Source organism: Prionailurus viverrinus, unplaced genomic scaffold (genome assembly GCF_022837055.1).
Source record: "Prionailurus viverrinus isolate Anna unplaced genomic scaffold, UM_Priviv_1.0 scaffold_55, whole genome shotgun sequence".
Classification (NCBI taxonomy): domain Eukaryota; kingdom Metazoa; phylum Chordata; class Mammalia; order Carnivora; family Felidae; genus Prionailurus; species Prionailurus viverrinus.
Genome location: NW_025927617.1, coordinates 145850 through 161117, shown reverse-complemented (window position 1 = coordinate 161117; position 15268 = coordinate 145850). Strand labels below are relative to the sequence as shown.

At 36.8% G+C, this 15268-nt stretch overlaps 1 protein-coding gene across 2 annotated transcripts in view; it reads right to left on the bottom strand.

Annotated features, from left to right (window-relative positions):
- Positions 1-15268, bottom strand: part of CHIC1 (cysteine rich hydrophobic domain 1) — an 81908-nt gene that overhangs the window by 49846 nt on the left and 16794 nt on the right. For both annotated transcript variants that reach the window (XM_047848214.1, XM_047848215.1), the window contains exon 2: positions 9855-9909. In XM_047848214.1, coding sequence (XP_047704170.1) covers positions 9855-9909 — 55 coding nt within the window. The remainder of the gene's footprint in view (positions 1-9854; positions 9910-15268) is intronic.

Here is a 15268-nt window from a genome sequence, read left to right as displayed (position 1 = left end):
AACTCTGCATCCCAAAGCAACAGAATATACTTTCTTCTCGAGTGCACATGGAACATTCTCCAAGATAGATCATATACTGGGTCACAAAACAGCCCTTCATAAGTTTCCAGAATTGAAATTATACCATGCTTACTTTCAGACCACAATGCTATGAAGCTTGAAATCAACCACAGAAAAAAGTCTGGAAAACCTCCAAAAGCATGGAGGTTAAAGAACACCCTACTAACGAATGAGTGGGTCAACCAGACAATTAGAGAAGAAATTAAAAAATATATGGAAACAAACAAAAATGAAAATACAACAATCCAAACGCTTTGGGACGCAGCAAAGGCAGTCCTGAGAGGAAAATACATTGCCATCCAGGCCTATCTCAAGAAACAAGAAAAATCCCAAATACAAAATCTAACAGCACACCTAAAGGAACTAGAAGCAGAACAGCAAAGGCAGCCTAAGCCCAGCAGAAGAAGAGAAATAATAAAGATCAGAGCAGAAATAAACAATATAGAAACTAAAAAAACTGTAGAGCAGATCAACGAAACCAAGAGCTGGTTTTTTGAAAAAATAAACAAAATTGACAAACCTCTAGCCAGGCTTCTCAAAAAGAAACGGGAGATGACCCAAATAGATAAAATCATGAATGAAAATGGAATGATTACAACCAATCCCTCAGAGATACAAACAATTATCAGGGAATACTATGAAAAATTATATGCCAACAAATTGGACAACCTGGAAGAAATGGACAAATTCCTGAACACCCACACTCTTCCAAAACTCAATCAGGAGGAAATAGAAAGCTTGAACAGACCCATAACCAGCGAAGAAATTGAATCGGTTATCAAAAATCTCCCAACAAATAAGAGTCCAGGACCAGATGGCTTCCCAGGGGAGTTCTACCAGACGTTTAAAGCAGAGATAATACCTATCCTTCTCAAGCTATTCCAAGAAATAGAAAGGGAAGGAAAACTTCCAGACTCATTCTATGAAGCCAGTATTACTTTGATTCCTAAACCAGACAGAGACCCAGTAAAAAAAGAGAACTACAGGCCAATATCCCTGATGAATATGGATGCAAAAATTCTCAATAAGGTACTAGCAAATCGAATTCAACGGCATATAAAAAGAATTATTCACCATGATCAAGTGGGATTCATTCCTGGGATGCAGGGCTGGTTCAACATTCGCAAATCAATCAACGTGATACATCACATTAACAAAAAAAAAGAGAAGAACCATATGATCCTGTCAATCGATGCAGAAAAGGCCTTCGACAAAATCCAGCACCCTTTCTTAATAAAAACCCTTGAGAAAGTCGGGATAGAAGGAACATACTTAAAGATCATAAAAGCCATTTATGAAAAGCCCACAGCTAACATCATCCTCAACGGGGAAAAACTGAGAGCTTTTTCCCTGAGATCAGGAACACGACAAGGATGCCCACTCTCACCGCTGCTGTTTAACATAGTGCTGGAAGTTCTAGCATCAGCAATCAGACAACAAAAGGAAATCAAAGGCATCAAAATTGGCAAAGATGAAGTCAAGCTTTCGCTTTTTGCAGATGACATGATATTATACATGGAAAATCCGATAGACTCCACCAAAAGTCTGCTAGAACTGATACAGGAATTCAGCAAAGTTGCAGGATACAAAATCAATGCACAGAAATCAGTTGCATTCTTATACACTAACAATGAAGCAACAGAAAGACAAATAAAGAAACTGATCCCATTCACAATTGCACCAAGAAGCATAAAATACCTAGGAATAAATCTAACCAAAGATGTAAAGGATCTGTATGCTGAAAACTATAGAAAGCTTATGAAGGTAATTGAAGAAGATTTAAAGAAATGGAAAGACATTCCCTGCTCATGGATTGGAAAAATAAATATTGTCAAAATGTCAATACTACCCAAAGCTATCTACACATTCAATGCAATCCCAAGCAAAATTGCACCAGCATTCTTCTCGAAACTAGAACAAGCAATCCTAAAATTCATATGGAACCAGAAAAGGCCCCGAATAGCCAAAGGAATTTTGAAGAAGAAGACCAAAGCAGGAGGCATCACCATCCCAGACTTTAGCCTCTACTACAAAGCTGTCATCATCAAGACAGCATGGTATTGGCACCAAAACAGACACATAGACCAATGGAATAGAATAGAAACCCTAGAACTAGACCCACAAACGTATGGCCAACTCATCTTTGACAAAGCAGGAAAGAACATCCAATGGAAAAAAGACAGCCTCTTTAACAAATGGTGCTGGGAGAACTGGACAGCAACATGCAGAAGGTTGAAACTAGACCACTTTCTCACACCATTCACAAAAATAAACTCAAAATGGATAAAGGACCTAAATGTGAGACAGGAAACCATCAAAACCTTAGAGGAGAAAGCAGGAAAAGACCTCTCTGACCTCAGCCGTAGCAATCTCTTACTCGACACATCCCCAAAGGCAAGGCAATTAAAAGCAAAAGTGAATTACTGGGACCTTATGAAGATAAAAAGCTTCTGCACAGCAAAGGAAACAACCAACAAAACTAAAAGGCAACCAACGGAATGGGAAAAGATATTCGCAAATGACATATTGGACAAAGGGCTAGTATCCAAAATCTATAAAGAGCTCACCAAACTCCACACCCAAAAAACAAATAACCCAGTGAAGAAATGGGCAGAAAACATGAATAGACACTTCTCTAAAGAAGACATCCGGATGGCCAATAGGCACATGAAAAGATGTTCAGCGTCGCTCCTTATCAGGGAAATACAAATCAAAACCACACTCAGGTATCACCTCACGACAGTCAGAGTGGCCAAAATGAACAAATCAGGAGACTATAGATGCTGGAGAGGATGTGGAGAAACAGGAACCCTCTTGCACTGTTGGTGGGAATGCAAATTGGTGCAGCCGCTCTGGAAAGCAGTGTGGAGGTTCCTCAGAAAATTAAAAATAGACCTACCCTATGACCCAGCAATAGCACTGCTAGGAATTTATCCAAGGGATACAGGAGCACTGATGCATAGGGCCACTTGTACTCCAATGTTCATAGCAGCACTCTCAACAATAGCCAAATTATGGAAAGAGCCTAAATGTCCATCAACTGATGAATGGATAAAGAAATTGTGGTTTATATACACAATGGAATATTACGTGGCAATGAGAAAAAATGAAATATGGCCTTTTGTAGCAACGTGGATGGAACTGGAGAGTGTGATGCTAAGTGAAATAAGCCATACAGAGAAAGACAGATACCATATGGTTTCACTCTTATGTGGATCCTGAGAAACTTAACAGGAACCCATGGGGGAGGGGAAGGAAAAAAAAAAAAAGAGGTTAGAATGGGAGAGAGCCAAAGCATAAGAGACTGTTAAAAACTGAGAACAAACTGAGGGTTGATGGGGGGTGGGAGGGAGGAGAGAGTGGGTGATGGGTATTGAGGAGGGCACCTTTTGGGATGAGCACTGGGTGTTGTATGGAAACCAATTTGTCAATAAATTTCATTAAAAAAATAAATAAATAAATAAAACTGTGAACGATCCTGAAAAAAAAAAAAAGTATTTTTTCTTTATCACTATATTTTGCAAATTTAATTACAATATGTCTATGTGTCATCTGCTTTTGCTGAGTCTGCTGGGGGCTCTCTGTGCCTTCTGGATCTGGAAATCTCTTTCCTTCCCTGGATTAGGGAAGTTTCCAGCTATTATTTCTTCAAACAAATTTTCTGCCCTCTTTCTTCTTTTTCTGGGACTCCTATAATATGAATGCTATTTATTTTATGTAGTGACTGAATTCCCTAAGTCTATTCTTGTTTTAGCATAATTCTTTTCTCCCTCTTTTGTTCAGCTTGATTACTTTCCATTACTCTGTCTACTAGGTTACTAATTCATTTCTTTGCTTCTTCCATCCTCTGTTCATTACATCAAGCATGTTTCTCATTTCATTTATATTGTGCTCTTTATGTCTGCTATGTTATTCCTCATCTCTGTGTTAAGGGTCTCACTCACGTTTTCCACTTTTTTTCTCAAATCCAGTGAGTATCCTTATGATCACGGCTTAGATTCTCCATCAGGCATGTTACTTACATCTGTTTTGCTTAGATCTCTGGCTATGGCCTTGTCCTGTTCTTTCATTTGTCTCATTTTGTCTGCCTCCCTGTGTCTCTGTTTGTTAAGAAAGTCAGTTGTTTCTTCTGTTCTTGAAAGTAGTGATTTTATGAAGAAGTCCTGGAGTCCATGTAGTGGTGTCCCCTGTTCACCAGAACCTGGTACTTTGGGAGAGTATCCTATGGTGTTGTTATGCCCTGCTGTTTTGTCTGACTCAATTTTCCTTTCAGTGCAGATATTTGCACTGAGTCTTGGCATGTTGTGGTCTGTGCTTGCTTTCTGTGGTGCTAGTGGGACTTAGCAGGCCAGCTCTGGTCGGGGGGCATCACTGGGGAAGCAGTGATAGGAGCAGAAGGGTGGTGTTACCAAAACTTGGTCTGGGCCACTAGTCCTGTGCTGGATCCCCTGAAGCACTGCAACAGCTGGGGGCTGTTTGCAGGGGTGGCCAAGGGCACAACGCTGGGCATGGTGTGCAACAGTGGCTGAGGGTGCATGGTTGGACACAGCATGCGAGGGCTGCTGGGGGAACATAACTAAGTGTGGTGCACAAAGACACCTGTGGGCACTTAGGGGCAATGGAAGGTATCCAGAGAGGTCCATAGGTAGGTATGGCACTCGATGGTCAATTAGCTATATTTTGAATGCAAATTCAATGCTCTTTAGTTCTTCAATTCTTTAGAGGAAGAAAAAGAGATGTCCTTTTAAAGTACAAGGTGCCAAGTTGCTATCTTAATATTTAACTCTCAGGGGCACCTGGGTGGCTCAGTCGGTTAAGCATCCAACTTCGGCTCAGGTCACAATCTCACTGTTCCTGGGTTCAAGCCCCACATTGGGTTCTGTGCTGACAGCTCAGAGCCTGGAGGCTGCTTTGGATTCTGTGTCTCACTCTCTCTGCCCCTCCCCTACTCACATGTGTGCTCTCTCTCTCCCTCTCTCTCAAAAATAAATAAACATTAAAAATTAAAAAAAAAAAGATTTAGCTCTCAGACAGTGAGATTCAACTTTTTTTCTAGTGAATTACTGAGCAACCAAATAGAAATTAAAATAAGGAAAACATATTTATATACTTAGCTCTAGTCTAATATAGCATTACTATCAATTCTCTTTAAATTGTATATCCAGAAACACATTTTTGAAATATGGTAAATTTTGATATAAACTCATGTAAATCACAAAATTATTAAATCTGTCTAGTCACAAATTTTTTAAATCTTTATTTAAAAAATTTTTATTTTTTTAATGTTTTATTTTAGAGATAGAGAGAGAAAGAGCATGTGGAACCCACTTTGGGTCCTCTGTCTCTTTCTCTCTGCCCTCCTCTGCTCATGCTCTCTCTCTCTCTCAAAATAAATAAATAAACATTAAAAAATAAATTTAAAAAATGAAGTAAAATTTTTACTTAAGATATTTATTTAGAAGTGCATAAGCACAGATAAAAAAAATAAAAGTAAAGCATAAAGCCTAAGCCAGAAATGAATCAGTCCAAAATGTAAAACTTGCTTTTTGTTTAAAATATTGTGAATAAATTATATGCCAAGGTATATAAAATTTGTTATATAAGTTTTCTTTTACTACATGCTTCTGTAAATGAATTAACCAAAACTTTTTAAAAAATGCAGTAATTTTCTTTCTTTCCTGCCAATAGTTTCCACATTTAACACATAATAGTATCCATTAGTGCTCTGTTACCATAGGCATACTAAAAACTACAATATTGAAGTTACTACAAATGAGAATTCAGGGTTTTTGAGGTCAAAAGATAAATATATTCAAAATAAAACTTTTACCAGAATTTTAAACAATAAAATAAAATCTGCATTTTGACTTTAAAAGAATGCTAGGATTCTCTTTGAAAAAAATCTGTATTTGAATAACAGTAAAAGTCATAAAACAAATGATAAAGGCATAGGAAATGAAAATTGGTTAACTCAATTTTAAACATTGTGAAAAAAAGGTTTAGTTAACTGTGTGGAATCAGAGTTTTACTCATTTACTTCTACATAATTTAGAACCTTTAGTAATGAAGGTTAGATGGGAGCCGTTTAATTTCTAGCTGAATGGCAGGTTGTAAAGAAATATTTGATTCCTTTTGACTTTCTTGGAAAGAAAAAAGAAAACCACATCATAAAGTTGGGGGAAAGGGTCATAATATTTTATAACAGGATGCAAGAGACTCTGCAAACAGAAGACAATATAAGCAAAACAGCAAGACTGTTTTGCCTCCTTCAATCATGGGGAACACAACCCTATCAATCACTTGTCATATTGGATCACAATGGCAATGGTCGATTTTATGGCTTAGGTTTCCCCCAACACACACACTAATCTCCCCATAATACCATTTAATTGTTTCAGGCTGAGGGCTGGAAGCTTTATTTCTTTTCTAAAGTTCTGTGGTTTTTTCATTTTCTGGTCACCATACCATAATCTTGTGTGTATGTACCTGTTTGGTATGTCCTATCATGACAGGAAGACTTATCTTAAATGAAACAGGGGAAACAATCTTTTCTGAGCTTAAAATATAAAGTTACCTTTTTATTTGTATTAGAAGCATTAACACATAAGTACAAAATTAATACTGAGTCACAAAGCTTGTCAAAATGACTCTTTAGGTTTTCAGAATTAACTGCAATTTTGCTTAGGTTAGGCATAAAAGCTATTTAGAATCCCATTCATCCCAAAAGACTGATTTTGTAAAAGGTAGATTTATTTTTCTATTTTAGATACTGCAATTTATTCATTTTTAAATATCTTACACAAAGACTACTAAGTTTCAAATTCAGATAATCCTTTTAGTTTTTTTTTCTGGTTCATATAATTCTTCTTGCCTCTTTCTCCAGTTATCAGAGAAGCATTTTGATAATTCATAATAACTTATACAAATACAATAGTGCCTACGGGACAAAAATGGTCTCATTAAAGAGAAAATGAATACAGCTAATGTTATCACCATGTGACTTTTAAAAATCAGACTTTCAGGATTTCTTTTATTGTTGTTTTCATCACCAAAAATTAAACCAAGAAAAAAACATCACAGTATCACTTATACCTCATCTAATATATGAGAAATCTTGGATGTTTTAAATAATGCACACTAGAATAAATATTCAATCACTGATATGTGCTACAAAAACGGTCACCTGAAAAGAGAGGATATCTTTAAGAACTGCTCATGTCCAGATCATTTAGGTTTTGTAAATGAATACTAAAAGCAGCTTAACATTCTTACTCTAGTTTTAAAGAAGAAAAACTAGACTATCTTTTGCGATGGCGGAGTTTGTAGTTTTAGAAGGCTTGGAAAAAAATGAAGTGTAAAGAAATATTCAGAAGATTGCTTGAGCACGTAAAACTGGCCAATTTCAAAGATGGATTAATTTTGTGCCTGGGAACTCCATTCTCTGATATATTTTTGATTATTCATCTTCTATAATTCCTTTGACTTGTAATTCAACCTTTTAAAAACCAAACCAGTAATAAAACTGGATGTAACTGCCCAGACAACACATGCAGCAACACCAGAGAAACATAAAGAACAAGTTTTCCATTGGAGATGTTTTAATTCACAGTTTTTTAATATTGAATTTGTCATCTTTCCACAAATACATTATTATTCAAGAGATTTTTCCACAGCTATTTTTTAGAGAAAACATTTATGATTAATTCATATAAAACAAATCTAAGTTTGAACTGCTGCTTCAATTGGCAAATTATTCTAAATGATCAGGATAGGAAGGTAGAACATTCTAGAGAGTGAGGCCAAAACCTCAAACCAAAGGGCTCTTTTATCCTAAAAAGGTAAAAGGACACATATTTTCTGTTAACTTGGCTAGGGACTATTTCCACCGGCTTAATTTTGATACCTCAGGAGAAATAGAAAAAGTCAACAGTTAAAAGGGCAGATTATTAGTGGGACCAGTGAATAAACTATTATTCAAATAAAGAATGTAAAAGTAGCAAAAGCAGTTAAAAATTGAAAGTTGGTAAGAAAAAAATGGAGAAATAAATAATCAGGTTTGAAATTGGGATACACTGCTAAAAACTGGTCAACAACAACCACAAACTTACATTGGGAAGCTAATAAGTACCTGACATACTAGAAGTTTTATATATGCTCTTTCAATTATTCCTTATGACAAGAACTGAGGTACTATTATCATCATCTCTATTTTTCACATTAAGAACTAAAGCTCAGAGAAGTGGCTTGCCCAAGGCAACAAAGCCAGTGATAGACTTGTATTCCAACCCAGATCTGATGTCAAAGTTTAACCAGTCTATACCATCTCTCGCTAGCTCCCATTTTTCAGCGGGTAAAGGAAGAAAATAAAGTATAAAATACCTTTCAGGGTTAAATAAAATAGAATTTCTTACAATTTTAGTGATAACCCTTGAAGAAAGAAATAGGTCTGCTGTCTTTCTCTCCCCGTCCACCTTCTTCTAATAAGGCTGGGGAGAAGACTGGGATTCAGCCAAAAGTGAAAAGTAAGCAGCTGGAAAACGTATCATGATTAAAAGCAGCCAATATTCGATGTATTGTATCCTGTTCTCAGAGAGTTTAGAATGAGAGGACAAATTAAAGTAAGTTAGGGTTTGAATAGGTAATATAGTAACATAGTTCAAAAATCAAAACAACACTAAAAGATACTCGAAAAATAGTCTGATCCTTACCCTTGCCTCCATCCATCTCATTCCCTTTCTCCCATCAAAGTAACCACTTTTATTTAGTTCCTTGTGTACCCTTCTATAATTTCTCTATACAATTATCAATGTGCTTATTTCTCTCCTTTATTACACACACTGTAGACACTGATTTGCACCTTGCTCTTCTCGTTAACAATATGAGAAAAATTAACAATAAAAATACAAATTAACAATAAAAGCCCTTTAGAGAATTGAATGATTTTAAATCTGACCCAAATCTACACTGACAAACAGCATTGTTCTAGTACTAAAACTGAACAGAACAGTATTAAATCACAGGCTTCAAAATACAAAACTTAGTTTATTTTTAACCCCAAATCATCATTTTAGCTATCAAGCATTCAGCTATTAACCATTTGGAAATTATTGAGTATTTTGTGATATAATTGCCTTTCTCTTTCATCTACATTCCCTCCAGTAACAAATGTGAAAATAACTTTTTGCGTTAGAGCCTTTTCCTTTGGACCTACAAGTTAGCATTACTATTATAAGAGGACTTTCTAAACATAGTTTTAAATCCTAGGAAGTCTTTGAATACTGAGCCTCAAGCTTGAACATACTACTGAATGTAGAAAAGCCAGGGAACCGAAAGGTAGTAATTTATTGCAGTGAGTCCAATTTTAGAAACTCAAACTATCTAAAAGGCAGAAAAATGTCTAACCAAACATCTGATTCTTTTGATAGTAACAAATCATACTGCAGGACACTTTAAAAATAATAGAGTGATACAAAGTTAAACAATGATAACTTAGTTAACTCTAAAAACATTGGGATTACTGACATAAATGAGAAGAATTATAGCTACTAGTACTGAGAATAAAGGCAAAACTGGGAAAAATAAATAAATAAATAATGGCTGGCATTAAGGGACAATGAACAAGATAGACTAGTAGTCATGGTGACAGCTTTCAGTCACTAATGACACAGTCTCCAGGTACTCTGGCCTTGTTATTAGACTTCATTACCTGTGAGCCAAAGCATTTATCATAACACTGAATAAGCTATAAAACAATGCTTTTAGAATCAAAAAGTTCAAAGCAAACTCCCACTTACCTTCCCTGTTAGAACGGAGGGAAATTCAGTATCAAACTTGTTGCTCAAGCCAAACCTTAAAAACAAAGAAAAAAATATATTCTACGCAGCATATTTAACTTTTTACCCCTTCCCTAAGTTACAAAGCCATGCACTTCTATTTTGATGCTGTGATTTAAAAATGTGTCCTAAAAATAACTGTGATACTTACAGAATATAAATTTTAACTATTAATCTGAATTAATAGTAAAAGAAACTTAAGGTGCAAATCTTAAAGTAGGATTCTAACTAGATCCATGCACATTATGGGATTAAATAATAACACAAACCGAACCAAAAATTTTTTAATGTTTATTTGTTTTTGAGAGAGACAGAGACAGAGACAGAATAAAAGTGGGTTAGGGGCAGAGAGAGGGAGACACAGAATCTGAAGCAGGCTCTAGGCTCTAAGCTGTCAGCACAGAGCCCGATGCGGGGCTTGAACTCATGAGCTGTGAGATCATGACCTGAGCCGAAGTCGGAAGTTCAACCAACTGAGCCACCCAGGCACCCCATGGAACCAAAATTTTTGATTGAAATGTTTCTGTTAAACCCCATTTCAGTCGATAACTATTAGAACTGGCTGATTGGTAGTATGTAGGAGTGGATTATACTATTCTTTCTACTTTTATGTATATATGAGAATTTTCCTAACAAAAGTGAATAACTTTTGGAACTATAGTTTGAAAACTTATGATCAGTTAGTATTCAGATACTCAAAGTTTGATCTTTATGAATGGTTTTCATGTAAACAAATGCTCAATTAATTTTCAAAAAAACAGGTCTCAGTCTTGAAAGCTCTCTTTTCAAGTAAGCCCACTGAAGTCTGTTTTAAGAAGTCAAGATGAATTCTATGAGCCATCATTCACCTACTGATTGATTTCAGTAGGGATAACAAAGGTCACTTTCTGCATCTTAGATGATATATCATGGTGACTACAATTTTATAGTAGAGTAGAATAGAGTAGAGTAGAGTAGAGTAGAGTAGAGTAGAGTGTATGGAATGGAATGAAACAGAATATTAGTGGATGATGGGTTGTAAGCAAAAATGAAAAAAAAAACAGGAATATTTATTAGGAACTCCTGGTGAGGTAGCCAATAATGGTAACAGTTACCATTAACTATCCACTTACCATGGGCTAGATAGACACTGTGCTACATAAATACATTACTTCTAAAGTTTACAACTCTGCAAGAAGGGTATTGTCATCCCCCTCTTATAAACAAAGAAGCTGACACTCAGAAATTTTTTTTCCAAAAACTAATTAAATGTCTTTGCCCCAAGTCATGTCTCTAATAAGATGGGGAGGACCAAAATTCAAATTCTGATCCCTAAGTTCTTTCTGTATTGTATTAAGCTCTTTGAAAACAGAAACTATGGCTTATTTATTTTGTTATCTTCCATTTTGCTTATTAGTAGCATCATGTAATCTAGCAGGTATTTAATTAAAGTTTGGTAAATAATAAGCTGTTACACTGTTTGTTTCAACTGGTTTATGGCACTTTGGTCTTATGGTCACATTAAAGACATGTCAGGAATCCAATGTCCTATTAAAACTCTATGTGGGAATACCATGTAATCCTTGTATCATTTATGCTAATAGCTCCTTTTCTGGGACACAAGCCCATCTTAAACACAAAGATTCTCTATGCTTGGCAGCTAGTAGCAAGGTACACATCTGCACATATACTTTGTGTATTTAAAATGTATTTTAAAACAAATTCTATTGTTAAAATAGTTGAGAAAATTAATTAGCAACTGTAAAAAGGCCTTAATTTCATTAAAAATACTTAATTACTTTTCCAGGTATCAGTACATAATGTAATGAGAACATAATATTCTCATAATAACATTTTCTTTAAATCTATACATAGACATAGAATATAGCCAAACTTGAAAATAAGATGCTATGCCCCTGTACATGAATTTTTATGGCAAATTTCATGTGCTGTTTGAGAAACTGACTCTAGTATTAAATATATATTTGCAACTATCTACTAACTCACCAATCAATAACATGACAAATATATAACAGAGCAAGGAACATACTTCATTTAAGTTACATTTAGTTAAACAGTAACCTCATCACTAGTCAAAAAGATGTAATTTAATTCATTATTCCACAAAGAGTAAATTCTTACTGTTTAACACAAAAATAGACACATTTCATTTTTAAAAGGAGATATTATACATTTTAAACGAGAGCTCTATTTCCATATCTTCTCTGAACACTTTTAGATGTAATGCAATGTCAATAATATGTTCCTGATTTAGAGTCTGGGAGGATGGCGGAGTAGGAGGATCCTATGCCCTCTTCATCGCACAGATACACCTAGATAACAGCCATATCAGTGCAACGAACACAGAAAACAACCAGAAGATTGGCACAACAAACTTTCCACAGTTAACTGTAGAGAAGAGGTCACACTTGGAAAGGGTAGGAAGGGCAGAGACATGGTCAGGAACCAAACTCCCAGTGAAACTAACCACAAATGGAAGGGACACCACAAGCACTGAGAAGGGAGAAGAGCAGAACCCATACTAAACACCTCAGACACAGGGAACTACACTGGCAAGACAAGAAGCCCCCATAATATTTGGCTTTGAAACACAGTGGGGCTTAATTCCGGGTACTTTAAAAATCAGCAGGCTTAGCTCTGAGGGAACCAGAAAACAATAGGAAACTGACTTCCTGCCCTTAAAGAGACAAACATAGCATAACAAAAAACCCTGTTGAGATAAAGCATTGAAACAGAAGTTTGAAAAGCACCTGCGATGTACAGGAAGGAGATTTATTTACTAATCTGAGGCAGGGATCTTTAGGAGACTTCTCCAAGAACAAAAGAGCTGGTGGGTGCCATCCCCACCCCCACCCTATCCGCAGCCTAGATAGCAGGACACCTGTGGGAACCAGTGAGAACGTCCTCTACCTACCTTACTAACACCATGCACCCTGCCCCTGTGTTCTCCTGTGGATCTACCCCCATCCAACCTGCCCCACTAGGTGGGCTACTCTCCAAAGCAGCTCCTGCCACATTTTATCCTGTAAGCAGCCCTGGAAGGGACCACCTGCACTCCAAAATGACTCCTGATTGAGGAGAGGGAAAGATAACCACACACCAGTTCAAATGTAGCCCCAGCAGCCAAACCTTGTAACTGGCAAGAAAGAAAGAGTGCTCTGTTGATCAGTGCCTCTGCAGCCCCAGCAGATGAACCAGGAATAGGCATGTGATCTGACTGCTGGCCCCGCTCACCAACAGAAACCTGTCAGGGGGCAGCACAGAGAGAGAGTCCTGTAGTCTGTGGTCACTGCAGCCCCAACACATGGACTGGAGCAGACATTTGGTTTGAATGCAGGCTCCTCCTACCAACAAAAGCCTCTCCAGGGATAACACAGGGAGAGTGTCCTGAAGTTTGGTGTGATCACAATACCAGCAAACAAGCTGAGGGCAGATTTCTGGTTTTACTGGTGACACCAACCAACTATAAGCCCAGGGTAGCTCCAGACTGGTCCTTTAACAGCATAGGGACCACACCTTGCTCTCTGTGTGCCCACAACAGGCAAAGTGGGCCACTGTGGCCAAGTGGACTGAAGGCAAATGCTGCTCATCCAGCCACAAACAACAGTAGGTTGCACACAGTCCACATAGGAGAGACCCCTGAAGTACCTGGTTCTGGTAAACAGGGGACATTGCTACCAAGCACAACAGGACCTCTTCTTCATAAGGCCACTACTTTCAAGATCAGGAGACATAACTAATTTTCCTAATGCACAGAAATAAATACAGAGAGACAAAATGAGGAGACAGAGGAATATGTCCTAAATGAAAAAACAGGACAAAAGAGCTAAATGAAAGGAGATAAGCAATAAGCCTGACAAACAGTTCAAAGTAATGGTCATAAAAATATCTACTGGACTTGAGAAAAGAGTGGAGAATTTCAGTGAGACCTTCAACAAAGAGATAGAACCAATCAGAAATGAACCAATCAGAACCAAAAGAAGAACTAATCAGAAATGAAAAACTCAATAACTGAAATAAAAATACACTAGAGGGAATCAACAGCAGATTAGAGACAGAAGAATTTATCAGCGACCTGGAAGACAGAATAATGGAAAGCAACCAAGGTGCCCAGCAAAAAGAAAAAAAAATAACAATGAGAATAGGTTAAGAGAACTCAGTGACATCATCAAGTATAATAACATTTACATTATAGGGACTCCAGAAGGCAAAAAGAGAGACAAGGGGGCAGAAAACTTCTTTGAAGAAATAATAGCTAAAATCTTCCTAAATCTAGGGAAGGAAACAGATACCCAGATCCAGGAGGCATACAGAGTCCCAAACAAAATCAACCAAAGGAGGTGCACACCAAGACACATAATGATTAAAATGATAAAAACCAGTGACAAAGAGAGAATTTTAAAAGAAAGAGAAAAGAGCTATATACAAGAGGAACCCCATAATGCTATCAGCTGATTTTTCAGCAGAAACTTTGCAGGCCAGAAGGGAGTGGCATGATATATTCAAAGTGCTGAAAGGAAAAAATCTGCAACCAAGAATACTTTACCCAGCAAGGATATCATGTAGAATAGAAGGAGACAGTTTCCTAGACAAACAAAACTCAAAGATGTTCATTCATTACAAAGAAACCAGCCTGACAAGAAACATTAAAGGGAATTCTTTGAATGGAAAGAAAAGGCCATTATCAGGAGTAAGAAAATTGTGAATGGAAAAAATTTCACAGGTAAATACAAACATAATAAAAGTATTTTAACCACTATGGAGGTTGAAGGACAAAAACAGTAAAATCAATATTATCAATAAAAATCAGTCAAGGGATTCACAAAATCACAAGATGTAAAATATGACATCATATACATAAAACATGGGGGGAGGAGTAAAGATTTACTGCTATTAAAATGGCTTCAAAAGATGCTCAACGTCACTCCTCATCAGGTAAACACAAATCAAAACCACACTCAGATATCACCTCACGCCAGTCAGAGTGGCCAAAATAAACAAATCAGGAGACTATAGATGCTGGAGAGGATGTGGAGAAACGGGAACCCTCTTGCACTGTTGGTGGGAATGCAAATTGGTGCAGCCACACTGGAAAACAGTGTGGAGGTTCCTCAGAAAATTAAAAATAGACCTACCCTATGACTCAGCAATAGCATTGCTAGGAATTTACCCAAGGGATACAGGAGTACTGATGCATAGGGGCACTTGTACCCCAATGTTTATAGCAGCACTCTCAACAATAGCCAAATTATGGAAAGAGCTTAAATGTCCATCAACTGATGAATGGATAAAGAAATTGTGGTTTATATACACAATGGAATACTACATGGCAATGAGAAACAATGAAATATGGCCCTTTGTAGCAACATGGATGG